Source organism: Eptatretus burgeri, chromosome 3, assembly GCF_056783735.1.
Source record: "Eptatretus burgeri isolate ZD-2024b chromosome 3, Ebu_testis_v1, whole genome shotgun sequence".
In the NCBI taxonomy this organism is placed as follows: domain Eukaryota; kingdom Metazoa; phylum Chordata; class Myxini; order Myxiniformes; family Myxinidae; genus Eptatretus; species Eptatretus burgeri.
Genome location: NC_140963.1, coordinates 13,075,292 through 13,092,791, shown reverse-complemented (window position 1 = coordinate 13,092,791; position 17,500 = coordinate 13,075,292). Strand labels below are relative to the sequence as shown.

General features: G+C 42.1%; 1 protein-coding gene across 1 annotated transcript; it reads right to left on the bottom strand.

Moving 5' to 3' along the window:
* Nucleotides 1-6,029: 6,029 nt before the first annotated feature.
* Nucleotides 6,030-12,292, bottom strand: LOC147029414 (uncharacterized). The gene is made up of 4 exons (XM_085872453.1): nucleotides 8,292-12,292; nucleotides 7,851-7,914; nucleotides 7,207-7,368; nucleotides 6,030-6,881 (listed from the first exon to the last, which is right to left on the bottom strand). The coding sequence occupies exons 1-3, from the start codon at nucleotides 11,880-11,882 to the stop codon at nucleotides 7,229-7,231; spliced, it is 3,795 nt and encodes a 1,264-aa protein (XP_085728579.1). The 5' UTR covers nucleotides 11,883-12,292; the 3' UTR covers nucleotides 6,030-6,881; nucleotides 7,207-7,228.
* Nucleotides 12,293-17,500: the final 5,208 nt, after the last annotated feature.

Genomic DNA, 17,500 nt, shown 5'->3' with positions numbered 1-17,500 from the left:
TGGTAACCTCGCTGGGGTCTGAAGCCGCCATGTTTTTTGGCCGACTCAACCATGCCTCGGCTTGGAACAGGCCGCAACGATTTCTGAACGACAAAGTGTTTTTTCTTCACTTTCCACACTCATATTGAATGCCTGTTCGTCATCGCTGCGAATCGTTGTTTATTTCGCTTTTGTAAGTGCTGTGGTTTCCAAATTAGGAGCTTGGAGTGATTTCATGCATTAAATGATACGATTTTCCACGATCTCCTCTTACGGACTAATTAAACGACATCATCCAAATATTTTTTCAGTTTCAAGGATCAGATATCATCCGGATTAAATAAGTGTCGAAATCGGGAATGAAATCTGGGAATCAGTCTGAAGGGAGTTCGTGCTTTCTTGTTTACCCTCGGAATCTCACCAGTCGTTATTTGTTTATTTGTGTATTTGAAGCGTTAATGAAAATCATCCGGATCCGGCAAGGCACATCGTGGGAGAAGCACGCCACGGCCCGGAATGGCTGTGCCTGCTCTGATTGTTGTTCATACCAAATGATTTCGCTTCTTGCTTGCAAGAAACATTGTTAATGGACTTCGAGGAGTGACACTGACTTCTGGGGACATTACATAATTCGTGACGAGGAAAATTACATTGTTGAGATGGCGATCTATGGAAAATTGGACGAGTTCCAGCCGACGAGGGAGTCGTGGGAGACCTTCATTTAGAGACGTCGTTCTCCTTTGAGGCCAAACAGATCACCCATGAAAACAGAAAGAGAGCAATATTGCTGTCTGTCGTCGGAGCTGAAGTACACCAAGTAATGTGATCATTGATGTCACCTTCCAAGCTGGGAGAGGTAACAGACATCGTCGTTCGTGGCAGCCAGGATCATGGGCTCATTGGATTCTGGGTCATGGGTTCGAGTCCCACCGTAGTGGGTTGTGTTGGAGCGCTCGAGCTGAGGATCCCCGTTCCCGTCCATGGACTCTGAGCTCCACAAGTGCGAGTCGGTGAAACCGCAAGAGGCGGCCAGGTACCCGGCCAGACTCTGACCCTCAGCTCCCCTTCCATCCCGAGCTGAAGGACCGAATAAAGACCCACGAGGTCCATTTCTTTTTCTGTCTGTCTGTCCAGGTCTGTCTGTCTGTCTGTGGCCAGTATGATACGTAGAAATCGTTTAAGTGATTGCCCTTGTACATTTGCCTGCATTATTATTCGTGGTTAAGTCTGCTCTGTGCTTCCCTCCCTCTTACATTGTAAATAAATAACTGTTAAATGTTCCAGTTTGTTGTCTGTGCTTTCTTTCATTGACCCAGTATGGTTCGGCTTGAGAATTAGGAAGGCCAATTGTGCCGTAAATTGTCATTTGGGCCGGCGCGGCTTTGGTAATTCCCGCCTGGTTACGCCGGATCCGAGTCAGTAACAGCGACTCGGTTTGGACAAAGCCTGCCAAGGGTGTGGTTTCCCCGGAAGCTAGACCAAATAATAAAAAGGTTCTTGGTAAGTTTAAAGATGAATTGGGTGGGAAGGTCATGAGTGAATTTATAGGATTGAGATCAAAGTCTTATGCTTTTATGTATATTGATAATAATAACATTGAAAGGTATGATAATAAGCTAAACTGAATAAAGAAAAATATAATCAAAGAAGCAATAAACTTTAAACATTATTACAACTGTTTAACCTGAAAGAAGGAAGAGTACAGAAAAATGAATACAATAAGAACTTATAAACATCAATTATCTACAGAAGATAAATAAGAAAGCATGAGGAGCTTTTGATGATAAAATATAGATTTTAGAGAATGGAATCAATCTTCTCCCTTCTGGTTATAAGTATAAGTGTTAAGATATTGGGATGGGAATCTTAACAGGCTCCCACCATCTTTTTACTGATTTATAAATGATAGAACCAAGCAATAACCAAGCAAAAGAGTGGAGATGTAATCAGCGTTGGTATTTAAATGGGAAACATAAGGAATGTGAGAAATATCAAATCTCTTATTGAAGAAATAACCGGCGTAAAAGTAGACAAAACAAATAAGCGGATAAATTTAACTACAAATAAGTTGGAGGATGTAAAGAAAAAATATATATCCTTGAATGGACTGAAAACTTTGATGGTTCTCAAGTGAACAATGGAAAAACAATTTACTACAATCTCAAAATGATATGTGCATCAGGAGGTGGTCAAATAAGAGCATTAAGAGAAGTTTATCATTTCATTTCTGCACAACAAAGAGATTTAAACCAAGAACCAAGTTCCAAGTTATTCTTTGTAAATATACTCGATGGAAATGAATGTTATAAGAAAATTAAGTTATTCCCCAAAGAAGAACATGGGCAAATATCCATTGGTTCACTCTTTGAGTGGAATGAAAATATGAAAGGGAAGAAGTGCTTTCATCATTAAGTCTCAACCTTTCATCATCTCAATTTTACATTTGCTTGTATGGGAGGGAAGAGGATAGGTGGGGAGAAAATCAGCCTCCTATTTTGGGCTTTTGGGGCGTGGGTCAGAAAGTTTTTCCCTTTTCCCCCATTCATTTGAATCGACGTCCCAGAAACCCCATTTATCACCTTTTTTATCGAGAATGTAATCCCCTGCCACCCCTCTCCTTCCGAACACAACCCTCTCCTCCCCCACACAACATATTTTGTTCAAATTTCAAGTGTTATTGTGACTTCTTCGTCCTCATCATGTATGTTTTTATGCAATTCTTCATCTTTTTCTAACTCCACTGATTTCCATATTTACTGAAATTTCTATTTAACTTCTTCCACCTCAACAGTCCTCATACTCTTTGAACCACCACTTTTACACGACTGAATCTTAAACATATATTTATCTGGATTTTGAGATATTCTTGTTTCCAGAAATATTTTTTTCAAAACAGGAAACAACTAAGATTTATTCTAAATTTCTAAATGATTTATGTGTTCTAAACTTTAGAACCATATCATCATTAAACATTTCATTTAAATCCGCCTTTGTAGGTTTATCAGCATCAGTGTAAAGCCAGTCCTTTGTTGAAAATCCAGTCCATAAAGCGAGTCCCACAAGACCTTGAATGACTTTAAAAGAAACGATCCGGTCGGCGGCCATGGGTTGCCGAGCATGGAAACTATAAGATATAGAGCAAAATGGATGTCATATCGCGGATCGGGAATCACCTCAAGATTATGCATATCAAATCTTATCCAGTTCCATCCACTGATAATTACTCGGTATGCATTTGAATGAAAAGTACCGAAAATGCGGTTTGAAATCGGAAATCCCCAAAGTTTGAGGGGGTGCTGTGGGTGAACAAAGATCTAAATCGAAAATCCGGCTGGATCGTTTGTGCACAATGTATTCCAGACGATCAGTGTGAATTTTCATGATCATCCGACCATAACCCTCGGAGTAGCATTTGGCGCGAAGGCACCTCCAGCTCTCGCATATGTTTGCACTAATTGACCTTGGACCCCTGACCTAAGCGAAATCGGTCAATATGTCCTGAGGCAACGTTGTAGTACTCATTGAGTACCATGAACCTGCAAAGTTTCATTCATATCGATGCAGTCACCTGGTCGCTCGGGGACCTTCAATTTTCACCAATTTTCGCGCATACCCTAATTGTCGGGGGCGCTGCAGGTAAAGTATTCCATATATCACAAAAACCGGAATAGATTTGATAGAGCATCACCTGTAGATCATTCGTGCCAAATTTCAGAACCCTACATGGGATAATGGCTTTCGGAATTGATTTTGCGTGAACTGTACCGATTTTGAAGGTTTTTCGGTTGTTGCGAGGGAACCAAAGCGTCCCAAGCAATTATCACAATTTCCAAAGCACAAGGTCATAAGATGTACTGACCACCCGAGTTTGGTCAAAATCGGCCCACGTTTACTACCAATTATGCTGATGACAAACGAACAAAAATCCAAACAAACAGACAACTACTGACAATACGGGTTACCTATTCCAGCGACCCAACATTTAACGAAGAGATAACAGAGGATGGAAGGATCACAGTTATATGTCTCGACATTCTTCAACAGGTTGTGATCCTTGTAAACAAATACCATACTCTTATTCTGAACATTTAATAATAATGAAATAACGACACTACGTTTCCCTCTTTTTAAGCCCCATCGCATCCCAATAACAATATTTATTAAAATACCGAACACCTTTTTCTTGCCGGAATACTTAGACACAAAAATGATAATTTACTTGAAGCTTAACCCCCTTCTTCCAGGTGTTCTTCGTGCCATTTTACAGGGTGGGCCATGTCTCTATTTACGGTTTTAAACTCCTGTAATTCTGTTGCAAAGAGACGTAATCAAACAAAATATTTACAGGATATAAGTACATATTTCAGGTTTTTGTGGTTAAAAACGATTGTTGAGATCAGACGTGTACAAAGTCAGTTCTGAATTTCGAAATGATTTCAATCAATTTCAAGCACTGTGAGCATCCTTTCGCAATCCTCCAAGACCACTCACGTTCTGTTGTTTTCCGACAGTCATGAAGAATTTTATACATGTCTGAATTGAATAAATTTTTTTCCCACAAAACCTTGAAATGCGAACCTATATCCTGGAAATATTTTGTTCAATTTCGTTTCTTAGCAAGAGAATTACAGGGGTTCAAAACCGTGAATTGATATTTGGCCCGCTCTGTATAATAGGAAATATTTATGTTTGAGAGATTAATATGGTGACAGGAAATACCTCCCAATCTTCCTGTTTCTAAATCGGTTTGTTTTCTCTTACTATTAAGAATCCTGATCTTTGTGTCTTCATAATATCATGTATGCGAAAATGGGGTTATATGTTTATTCTCTCCTCCTCGACGAAGTGTCAATGGTCCACGAAACTCAGTTATATTGTACTTGGTATACGTGACTCTTGATCGCTATACTTTTGATGGGGAATATTCCTCTTCAAACAAGTTGCCTTTTCTTTTCCTGTACTCACTGGTTTTGCACATTTACTCACTGCCTTCTATATTCATTTCTTTGTAAAACCTATAACCTAATGTCTTATCCTGAACTGCCTTGTCCTGCTTTTAATATTTTGTTTTATTCTCACCAAGGATGAAACGAGGTGACCTGGTTGATAACACTGCAACTTTTGCCATGATTATGTCATTCTCTTTCCACCCAGTGGACATGGATTTCATTTTGAATTGTTTTACGTAATGCTTATCAGACCCCTCCACTCCCTTCAAAGCATGTATATATATATATATATATATATATATATATATATATATATATATATATATATATATATATATATATATATATATATATATATATATATATATATATATATATATATATATATCAGGAAATGTAAGCTTAGTTTTGTGAAAATCATTGCAGATGTTTTACATGTCAGTGTTTTGAACTCCGTGGTACCACAAAATAGATGTTCTCTGACGAAATGTACTTTTCCTTGTGGACAGTGGATGATTTGCGTGTTTAAAGAGACAATAACGTAAATAGGATTTACACCAAGTCGGTTAACAGCAAAATTCCACAACACTTTCCAGCTCACTATAATGAGCAATAATTAGGGGGGTTAAAAAGTGAAGCCGAGAACGCTGAGTATTAGCTATGCAGTCCGAGGAACATCAACAAACGTGATTGGTCCAGTGCTATCATGTGCCTCCCACAGAAGAGACCACCACCACCACCTATGCCACCCGTCCATGGGACGGATAATCTACTCGTGTATACTTTGGCAAAACGGTTGTTGATTTTATCAATATGAAATTATTTTATTTGCTGATACCTCATTATTCCCACCAAGTGGATAGCATTCTCCCTTAGGAGACTGTTTTATGCCGTTCTGTATAAATCCCATTCTTATTGGAATGTTGAATTGTGTTTGCCATTGTATTGTGACCGACATTTCTCTATTTTTAGATTACATCGCCGTTTTACGAAAGGACAAGCAAACACCACCCATCGCTTCACTTTCAGGTGTACCAAAGGGGGGGGGCAAGAGAATGGGGAGAGAGAGAGATAGATAGAGAGAGAGAGAGAGAGAGAGAGAGAGAGAGAGAGAGAGAGAGAGAGAGAGAGAGAGAGAGAGAGAGAGAGAGAGAGAGAGAGAGAGAGAGAGAGAGAGAGAGAGAGAGAGAGAGAGAGAGACACAGACACAGACACAGACACAGACACAGACACAGACACAGACACAGACACAGACACAGACACAGACGGAAGAGAGCAAATAAGACTGGTCGCTTTGATAAGACAAGAGCAAAGAATACCAAAGTTGACGTTGCTGTGAAATATAACCCCCCGGGGATCTTTGACTGGTCGAGGGTTAAACATGACCATCACCGCCGCGCCTCAACACAGAGCGCCATTTCCTGTGTGTTTTGTATTTTACGGCGATGGCCCCGCTTCACACAGGAGCGACAAAGGTTTCATAGGCATGAACTGTGTCCTCCTGAACCAGATTGTATGGACAACTGATGGAAATACAGCACAATGAATGAGATCACAAGTATGGGGGGGGTGGCAGATTGCAGTATTTGCTTCTCGTCTTGCCTCTTGATGTTGGGGAGTTTCTGCTGCCTTCAGGCACAATAATTTAAATGAGTGTTACAGTAAAGCTCATTTTGTGCAGTATTTGAAGTATAACTTAATTGAAGTCCTTCTGATGGAATCTGCAGGTGAGTTTGGGAAGCTGGTAGAAGTGAAACATGTTTTTTTTTTTGTGTATACCTTGTCGAGGCTCGTATGAGAGGTAAAAGGAGCGATTAAGGTTTGTTGTAAAAAAAATGAATGGGATTTTTGATTGAAGAAATCTGAGTTGATGAGGTGGAGAAGATTGTGGTCAGAGCGAAGGTCAGATATTTTTGGATGAATATTCGAAGTTTATCCAGATGATGGCAGGAGCTAAAGAGAAGGAGGAAAAAATGAAAAATATCATTGGAGTGTAAATGTGTTTGTGCAGTCACAAAGTCATGCATGATGGTTGCCACAAACACAGAGAGTCAATGGCTTCAGATCCCTTCATATGTAACAGATATGATTGGCATTGATTGTACAGATCGGTGAGAGACCTCACCTGCCTGATGTATTCAATTGAATTGTTAAAGTCTCTTCACTGAGTATTACTAAGTTCTTGTCATGTTATTTTAAATAAGGAAGTGACAAATTTAAAAACTTGGACTCAAAAAATGTCAATTATTAAATAAAGTCCTTCGAGTGTAAACATTACCTGTAGTTCTGGATACTCGTTTTTAGTCAAAACAACTTGGATCAGCCATCTGTAAGAGTCTCTGTCTTCGTCTTGCATTCCTGGAGCACTTGGGAGTGATGATGGATTCACTACCAAACATCTCATCCTCTGCTCCAGCGGCCATAAATATGACTTCTTCCTCTGTGCACACACATCAACAAAAGGAAGTTAAAATCACTCAATAGCACTGTCATCATAATCTCAATCATTATCATGCTTTTCACCACAATCCTGGAATGGAGATCCATCTATCCATATCTGTATCGATATCTCTCTCTGCTCCTCCCTCTCCCTGAACCATGATGAAATGCTTCTTGGAAGGCAGCTCGAGTCACCCCAAGCTGAGAGAAAGTGGGATTGTAAAAATCGGTTTTTCAAACAACTTCTTTTAATGATCATCCAGATGTACACAATGACTTGTGTGGATACTTTAAGTCATGCCAGACTTCCACCAATTGGAATATTTATTTGGTGCTTGTCTGGGTCAGAGTGCAGCAAAATATTCATCTGTTCTCAATACTTGTGACGCACAGAAAAAAGGCACACGATGCAGGTGAAGAACGTGGAGTTCAAACAAAGTTCGGAATAATTTGTCATGTAAGGCAAGAATCTTGGAAACTTACGTTCTGAACGATACCGCTTAATGTGAGGTGGTGGAGGAGGGAATCCGCACCGCTTCTGAGGGACCTTTGAAAAAATAGAAAAATGAAAGATTAAATGAGAAATCGTTCAGGAAAGAGTACAGAAGGAAATGCAGTAATAGAACAAGTAATCGATGAAAAGTTGAATTTGGTGATATAATCCAATCGAAGGGAGTTAAGAGTTCTTTTTTTTTATCCTCCATGGCAAAGACCATGCAATGAGTTACCTTTCCCTCCAAAGTCATAATTACAATTATCTCCACAACTAAGGATATTTTTAATTGAATTAAACATTAACAGCAATGTCAACAGAAGATGAAGTGCCAAAATGCCTTTCAACTTGACGTCTCCATCTTGGGGTTGGCTATGTTTGTACCCAGTATGTTCACCCCCAACTTTTCCAAAGGACTGAAGAGTGTTTACCTGTTGAACTTCCTGCGTATGATATGGACCCTTAACACCGTCATGCTGCTGCTGCTGCTGCTGCTGCTGCTGCTGCTGCTGCTGCTGCTGCTGCTGCTGCTGCTGCTGCTGCTGCTGCTGCTGCTGCTGCTCCTGCTGCTCCTGCTGTTCCTGTTGCAGTCCGTGCTCACAGTGAGGCCTCTGTTCCTGCTGGAACGACTTAAAATGCTGTTTCTGTTTTTGATGTTGCTGCTCTTTCTGTTGTTGATGTTGCTGCTCTTTCTGTTGTTGATGTTGCTGCTCTTTCTGTTGTTGATGTTGCTGCTCTTTCTGTTGTTGATGTTGCTGCTCTTTCTGTTGTCGATGTTGCTGCTCTTCCTGTTGTTGATGTTGCTGCTCTTTCTGTTGTTGATGTTGCTGCTCTTCCTGTTGTTGATGATGATGCCGCCAGTCATCACGGCGAGACTTCTGTTCCTGCTGGAACGTCTTACCAAAGTGCTGTTTCTGTTGTGGATGTTGATGCCGCCAGTCATCACGGCGAGGCTTATGTTCCTGGTGGAACGTCTCATCAAAGTGCTGTTTCTGTTGTGGATGTTGATGCCGCCAGTCATCACGGCGAGACTTCTGTTCCTGCTGGAACGTCTTACCAAAGTGCTGTTTCTGTTGTGGATGTTGATGCCGCCAGTCATCACGGTGAGGATTATGTTCCTGGTGGAACCCCCGAACAGCGTACTGTGGCTGGTGTTGCTGCTGCAGCCAGTCATCACAGTGAGGCTTACATTTCTGCTGTTGTCCCTCAAAAGTGTGCTGTTTTTGTTGTTGCTGCTTTTGCAGCCTGTCATCACAGTGAGGTGTCTGTTGCTGTTGTTGTACCATGGCAACACTGTGGGATTTCATTTCAAATCCAGAAATTTTGCTTGCTCCTTGTCTTTGCTTCTTCCTTTGTTTTTTGAGGAAGAGCTTTTCTTTTTTTTTCAGCAGCTGTTCAGAACGACCTTCTTCTTTCTCCACAACAACACTTTCATCTTTCTCCCCACCAGCAACACTTTCTTCTGTCCCCTCCACAGCGACACATACTTCTGTCTCCTCCAGAGTGACACTGTCTTCTGTCTCTTCCAGAGTGACACATACTTCTGTCTCCTCCAGAGGGACACTGTCTTCTGTCTCCTCCAGAGCGACACTGTCTTCTGTCTCCTCCAGAGCGACACTGTCTTCTGTCTCCTCCAGAGCGACACTGTCTTCTGTCTCCTCCAGAGCGACACTGTCTTCTGTCTCCTCCAGAGCGACACTGTCTTCTGTCTCCTCCAGAGCGACACTGTCTTCTGTCTCCTCCAGAGCGACACTGTCTTCTGTCTCCTCCAGAGCGACACTGTCTTCTGTCTCCTCCAGAGCGACACTGTCTTCTGTCTCCTCCAGAGCGACACTGTCTTCTGTCTCCTCCAGAGCGACACTGTCTTCTGTCCCCTCCACAGCGACACATACTTCTGTTTCCTCTGCAGCGACACTTTCTTCTTTCTCCTCAAAAGCGACACTGTCTTTTGTCTCCTCCAGAGCGACAATATCTTCTGTCTCCTCCAGAGCGACAATATCTTCTGTCTCCTCCAGAGCGACACTGTGTTCTATCTCCTCCAGAGCGACAATGTCTTCTGTCTCCTCCAGAGCGAAAATGTCTTCTGTCTCCTCCAGAGGGACACTGTCTTCTGTCTCCTCCAGAGGGACACTGTCTTCTGTCTCCTCCAGAGGGACACTGTCTTCTGTCTCCTCCAGAGAGACACTGTCTTCTGTCTCCTCCAGAGCGACACCGTCTTCTGTCTCCTCCAGAGTGACACCGTCTTCTGTTTCCTCCAGAGCGACGCTGTCTTCTGTCGCCTCCAGAGTGACACTGTCTTCTGTCGCCTCCAGAGTGACACTGTCTTCTGTCTCCTTCACAGCGACACTGTCTTCGGTCTCCTCTACAGTGACACTGTCTTCTGTCTCCTCCAGAGCAACACTGTCTTCTGTCTCCTCCAGAGCAACACTGTCTTCTGTCTCCTCCAGAGCGACACTGTCTTCTGTCTCCTCCACAGTGACACTGTCTTCTGTCTCCTCCACAGTGACACTGTCTTCTGTCTCCTCCAGAGGGACACTGTCTTCTGTCTCCTCCAGAGGGACACTGTCTTCTGTCTCCTCCAGAGGGACACTCTCTTCTGTCTCCTCCACAGTGACACTGTCTTCTGTATTCTCCACAGTGACATTGTCTCCTGTCTCCTCCACAGCGACACTGCCTTCTGTCTCCTCCAGAGCGACAATGTCTTCTGTCTCCTCCAGAGCGACAATGTCTTCTGTCTCCTCCAGAGCGACAATGTCTTCTGTCTCCTCCAGAGCGACAATGTCTTCTGTCTCCTCCAGAGCGACAATGTCTTCTGTATTCTCCACAGTGACACTGTCTTCTGTCTCCTCCACAGCGACACTGTCTTCTGTCTCCTCCAGAGGGACACTGTCTTCTGTCTCCTCCAGAGAGACACCGTCTTCTGTCTCCTCCAGAGCGACACCGTCTTCTGTCTCCTCCAGAGCGACAATGTCTTCTGTCTCCTCCAGAGCGACAATATCTTCTATCTCCTCCAGAGGGACACTGTCTTCTGCCTCCTCCACAGCGACACTGTTTTCTGTCTCCTCAAGAGCGACACTGTCTTCTGTCTCGTCCACAGCGACACTGTTTTCTGTCTCTTCCAGAGTGACACTGTCTTCTGTTTCCTCCACAGCGACACTGTTTTCTGTCTCCTCCAGAGCGACACCGTCTTCTCTCTCCTCCAGAGCGACACAGTCTTCTGTCTCCGCCAGAGTGACACTGTCTTCTGTCTCCTCTGCAGCGACAATGTCTTCTGTCTCCTCCAGAGCAACAATGTCTTCTGTCTCCTCCAGAGCGACAATATCTTCTATCTCCTCCAGAGGGACACTGTCTTCTGTCTCCTCCACAGCGACACTGTTTTCTGTCTCCTCCAGAGCGACACCGTCTTCTGTCTCCTCCACAGCGACACTGTTTTCTGTCTCCTCCAGAGCGACAATATCTTCTATCTCCTCCAGAGTGACACTGTCTTCTGTCTCCTCTGCAGCGACAATGTCTTCTGTCTCATCGACAACAACACTTTCTTCTTCCTTCTCTGCAGCAACATTTTCATGTTGTTCCACTTTGGTCACAACAAATTCCTCAAAAGGTTTTTTGTGTTCCTGATCTATCACCTTCTCTTCTTTTCTTTCGCTCATCTCATCTTCCTCTTTATGGATTAAAAAATCTTCCCTTTGTCTCTGTTCTTCCTTTGTTTTTCTTTGTTCTTCTTCTTCTTCACTTTGTGAAACCTCTCGTTCCTCAATACGCACATTGTTTTCCCCCTTGCAGAGTTCTTGTTCCAGTCGATTTATCTCAGGCATTCTTTGTGTTTTCTCCTGATATATTGACTCATCCTTTAATTCCTGCATCTGTCCTACTTTCTGTGCCACCACACCTACATCTGTATGACACTGCACATGCACTTCCTTTTGTTGAAGCTCCTTGAGCAATGACTGCTCTTTCTTTTCTTTGTTTTTCTGTTCATGTTTCTGGAAACATTGAAAACTGCAAAAAATAAAAGACATTGCTTGTCAGTTCAAGAAAAAAATGCATGATTTTGGAAAGGAAGAAAAGCATGTTCCATGTGTGTTGCATTGTTATGGGAAATAAAACATTGATCCTGCATGTGTAACATAAACAAGGTTAAAAGGATGGGTGTGCGATGATGAAACCAAAACATAAAACGGACAAAGACTTTATCGAGGACTGATGGGAGCGAAGACCGTGCCGAATAACATCTTCAATTGGAGCGGAGACCGTGATGAGTGCAGCAGGTTTTGTGGGAAAAAGACCGAGCACGTGTTGCGGCCGAGGCCTGCAGCTATGGTGGCTTTTATGAGGCCGAGGGCTGTGCACATGCGCACATTGTTGTGCTGATCGACATGTGATTGGGATGCGGCCTTGGCCATGCAGCTTGGAGGGAATTATCGACTCCATCCTGTTGAAGGTGGGACTGAGTCTCAGTGGGGTCAAGGACCACGTTGAATATATCAGCATTGGATGTGGTTTTGCTGTGAGGCTTGGTTCGCTTTGTCGACTCCCTTTTGGCAACTCCCTCCCATGATGCACATCCCTCCCATGGTGCACATCCCTCCCATGGTGCAACTCCCTCCCATGATGCACATCCCTCCCATGATGCACATCCCTCCCATGGTGCAACTCCCTCCCATGGTGCACCTCCCTTCTGCCATGGACTGATGGGACCGAGCTTCAGTGGGACCACGGATGGATATGGTGAGTGGTGGCAGTGACATACTGTGTGTCTCTGGGCGGATGGGGATGTCCCTCTATGGGATCGGGTGAACCCTCGGAGGTGGAGGTGGAAACGCAGCAAGGAAAAGGAGACTGCTTGGTCCATGAGTCATGGTTCCTTGCTGGGTGAACATGGGTGCTTCGAGACCAGGGAACTCTCCGTTCAGTCACAGAGACTTGCAAATGGAGATGATGACCGGCGGTAGCGGCACGTGTACACGCACATGAATCATACAAACAGTTGTGATTGAATCGTGATTGTATGTACCGTATTTTCCTGTGCATAAACCATGGCCGTGTCTTCGGTGCACCCATGTTTTTCACCCTCAAAGGAAAGGAATGTATTAATCATTTTATTTTTCAGATCGAGATCGAAATCCGTTTGTACATTAGCTTTGTGTGGAACAAAGTGATGGAGGTGTCAACATGCTCCCTCCCACGTCCGTTTAATCTTGTTTCACTGTCTTGTTCTCATTTTAAAGAAGTTGAAGAGAGAGAGGAGAGGATACCAACATTTAATTTTTATATTTTATTTTTAAATATTATAAAGAGGATTTTTTTGTTGTTCTGAGAAAATGGAATAAAAGGGATTCATTCCGGTATCATACACATTTCTTGCGGATTTGTGCCCCTGAAAAGGGCTATTTGAGTTTAACGAAGCTTTTTAGCTAAACGCAAGGAAAAACTTATCAAGGCTGTCCTCATCGAAGACAGAGTGTAACTCCTTGTCCGATCAGGGTGGAGGAAGTCCCCGTCACTGTCCATGTCGCTGTCACCATCATTTGCAGCCTCCTCCTCCCAAAAGATGTCATCCTCTGTGCTGTCCATGTTGTTAGAGATACAACATGTCAGAAATGCTCGCTTGATGATGTCCGACGGTATCTCCTCTCACACGTTGATAATCCAGCTGCAGATCATCGGAAAGGTAGACCTTTCTCATCATCCCACTCTTGGGGTAGGTCTTCTCCCCACTCATTATCCAGTCAGACAAGCAGCGAGATAGCCCGTCCTTGAACGGCGTGTTGATGGACACATTGAGGGGCTGCAGGAGCGATGTTATCCCACCTGGGATGATGACGAGATCGGTGTTGGTCCAACGGAGCAGCGCTTTGGTGTCGTCGGTCTTGTGACAACTGAACACTTCCAGGACTAACATACTCCGTCGTCGGGAGAGACCGCCATCTGGTCAACTACTTCAGCCCATGTGCACCCAGTACTGGACCAGTCCCTTGTCTATCCACCTCTTCTGCTGCGCACGAGCAATGATGCCGGCTGGAAAGTTGTCGGCCATTATTGAGGGTCAGGTGACCACCCCCAGCCTGTTGTCGGATGCACGTAAGTTTGCGTGCAAGTTTATTTGAGGTGGATACTCCATTATTGGACTCTAACTATTGTGAATAATTCTTCTTTTGTGTTTAATGGCATTTTCAGAGCCACGAGGCTCCATAAACACCGCATACCTAAACTCCAGGGGGTGTCCGGATGTCTCTGAATGACATTTCCGAATGTTCCTTTGTTGAATATCCGCACATGGTGAGACAACGCTGTACAAGCTCAACTTGAACCGATTTTAAACATTGAAATGGTGGAATTCAGTTGAACAGAACTTCGTTCCAACTGTTAAAAAAAATGTTCATGTATAAAATAGTTGAAATTTAGCATTGACCTTTTATAAGACCGAGTATTTTTTCTTTTCCCGTGTATTATACGCATGTCCAACTTTTACCTTTTTTTCTGAGAAAAGGGCAGTTTATACACCAGAAAATACGGTATGTGATTTTAACACACACACACACACACACACACACACACACACACACACACACACACACACACACACACACACACACACACACACATACATATATATATATATATATATATATATATATATATATATATATATATATATATATACAGTGGGAAGAACAAGTATTTCATACACTGCCGATTTTGCAGGTTTTCCCACTTACAAAGCACGTAGAGGTCTGTAATTTTTATCATAGGTACACTTCAACTGTGAAAGACGGAATCTAAAACAAAAATCCTGAAAATCACATTGTATGATTTTTAAATAATTAATTTGCATTTTATTGCATGAAATAGGACTCATTGATATTGGACTCATTGATACATCAGAATAACAGAACTTAATATTTGGTACAGAAACCTTTGTTTGCAATTACAGAGATCAGACGTTTCCTGGAGTTATTAACCAGGTTTGCACAGACTGCAGCAGAGATTTTGGCCCACTCCTCCATACAGATCTTCTCCAGATCCTTTAGGTTTCAGGGCTGTCACTGGGCAATACAGACTTTCAGCTCCCTCCAAAGATTTTCTATTGGGTTCAGGTCTGGAGACTGGCGAGGCCACTCCAGGACCTTGAGATGCTTCTTACGGAGCCACTCCTTCGTTGCCCTGGCTGTGTGTTTCGGGTCGTTGTCATGCTGGAAGACCCAGCCACACCCCATCTTCAATGCTCTTGTTGAGCGAAGGAGGATGTTGGACAAGATCTCGCGATACATGGCCCCTTCCATCCTCCCCTCAATACGGTGCAGTCATCCTTTCCTCTTTGCAGAAAAGCATCCCCAAAGAATGATGTTTCCACCTCCATGCTTCACGGTTGGGATGGTGTTCTTGGGGTTGTACTCATCCTTCTTCCTCCAAACACGGAGAATGGAGTTTAAACCAAAAAGCTCTATTTTGGTCTAATCAGACCACATGACCTTCTCCCATTCCTCCTCTGGATCATCCAGATGGTCATTGGCAAACTTCAGACGGGCCTGGACATGTGCTGGCTTGAGCAGAGGGACCTTGCGTGTGCTGCAGGATTTTAATCCATGACTGCATAGTGTGTTTCTTATGGTTTTCTTTGATACTGTGGTCCCAGATCTCTTCAGGTCATTGACCAGGTCCTGCCGTGTCGTTCTGGGCTGATCCCTCACCTTTCTCATGATCATTGAGGCTCCACGAGGTGAGATCTTGTATGGAGCCCCAGACCGAGGGAGATTGACTGTTATCTTGACCTTCTTCCATTTTCTAACAATTACGCCAACAGCTGTTGCCTTCTCACCAAGCTGCTTGCCTATTGTCCTGCAGCCCATCCCAGCCTTGTGCAAGTCTACAATTTTGTCCCTGATGTCCTGAGACAGCTCTCTGGTCTTGCCGATTGTGGGGAGGTTGGAGTCTGATTGATTGAGTGTGGACAGCTGTCTTTTATGCAGATAACGAGTTCAAACAGGTGCAGTTAAATCAGGTAATGAGTGGAGAATGGGAGGGCTTCTTCAAGACAAAACTAACAGGTGTGTGAGAGCCGGAATTCTTACTGGTTGGTCGGTGATCAAATACTTATTTCATGCAATAAAAAGCAAATTAATTATTTTAAAATCATACAATGTGATTTTCAGGATTTTTGTTCTTGATTTCCTCTTTCACAGTTGAAGAGTGTACCTATGTTAAAAAATTACAGACCTCTTCGTGCTTCGTAAGTGGGAAAATCTGCAAAATCGGCAGTGCATCAAACACTTGTTCTCCCCACTGTATACATATATATATATATATATATATATATATATATATATATATATATATATATATATATATATATATATATATATATATATATATATATATATATATATATATATATAGACGTATATATGCATATATATATATATATATATATATATATATATATATATATATATATATATATATACATACATAAATATATATGTATATACATACATACATATATATATGCATATATATATATACATATATACATATATATATATATACATATATATATATATCATATATACATACATATATATATACATATATATTCATATATATATTCATATATATATATATATATATATATACATATATATATATATATATATATATATATATATATATATATACGTGTATATATATATGTATATATATGCATATATACGTGTATATATATATATATATATATATATGTATATATATGCAGATATACGTGTATATATATGTATACAGTGGGGAGAACAAGTATTTGATGCACTGCCGATTTTGCAGATTTTCCCACTTACTAAGCACGAAGAGGTCTGTAATTTTTTAACATAGGTACACTCTTCAACTGTGAAAGAGGAAATCAAGAACAAACACACACACACACACACACACACACACACACACACACACACACACACACACACACACACACACACACACACACACACACACACACGCACGCACCTCTGGAAAAAATTAAGAGACACTGCAAAATTAACAGTTTTTCTGGTTTTACTATTTATAGGTATGTGTTTGAGTAAAATGAACATTTTTGTTTTATTCTATAAACTACTGACAACACTTCTCCCAAATTCCGAATAAAAATATTGTCATTTAGACGATTTATTTGCAGAAAATGACAACTGACCAAAATAACAACAAAGATTCAGTGTTTTCAGACCTCAAATAATACAAACAAAACAAGTTCATATTCATTCTTAAACAACACAATACTAATGTTTTAACTTGGGAAATGTTCAGAAATCAATATTTTGGGGAATAACCTTGATTTTCAATCACAGCTTTCATGCATCTTGGCATGCTCTCCACCAGTCTTTCACATTGCTGTTGGGTGACTTTATGCCACTCCTGGCGCAAAAATTCAAGCAGCTCGGCTTTGTTTGATGGCTTGTGACCATCCATCTTCCTCTTGATCACATTCCAGAGGTTTTCAATGGGGTTCAGGTCTGGAGATTGGGCTGGCCATGATAGGGTCTTTATCTGATGGTCCTCCATCCACACCTTGATTGACCTGGCTGTGTGGCATGGAGCATTGTCCTGCTGGAAAAACCAATCCTCAGAGTTGGGGAAAATTGTCAGAACA

Coding starts and splice junctions, on each gene's coding strand:
- LOC147029414 (XM_085872453.1), bottom strand. CDS start 11,882: ATGTCTTTTATTTTTTGCAGTTTTCAATGTTTCCAGAAACATGAACAG. Junction 7,915..8,291: donor ATACGCAGGAAGTTCAACAG/GTAAACACTCTT, acceptor ATTTTTTCAAAG/GTCCCTCAGAAGCGGTGCGG. Junction 7,369..7,850: donor TAAGCGGTATCGTTCAGAAC/GTAAGTTTCCAA, acceptor GTGTGTGCACAG/AGGAAGAAGTCATATTTATG.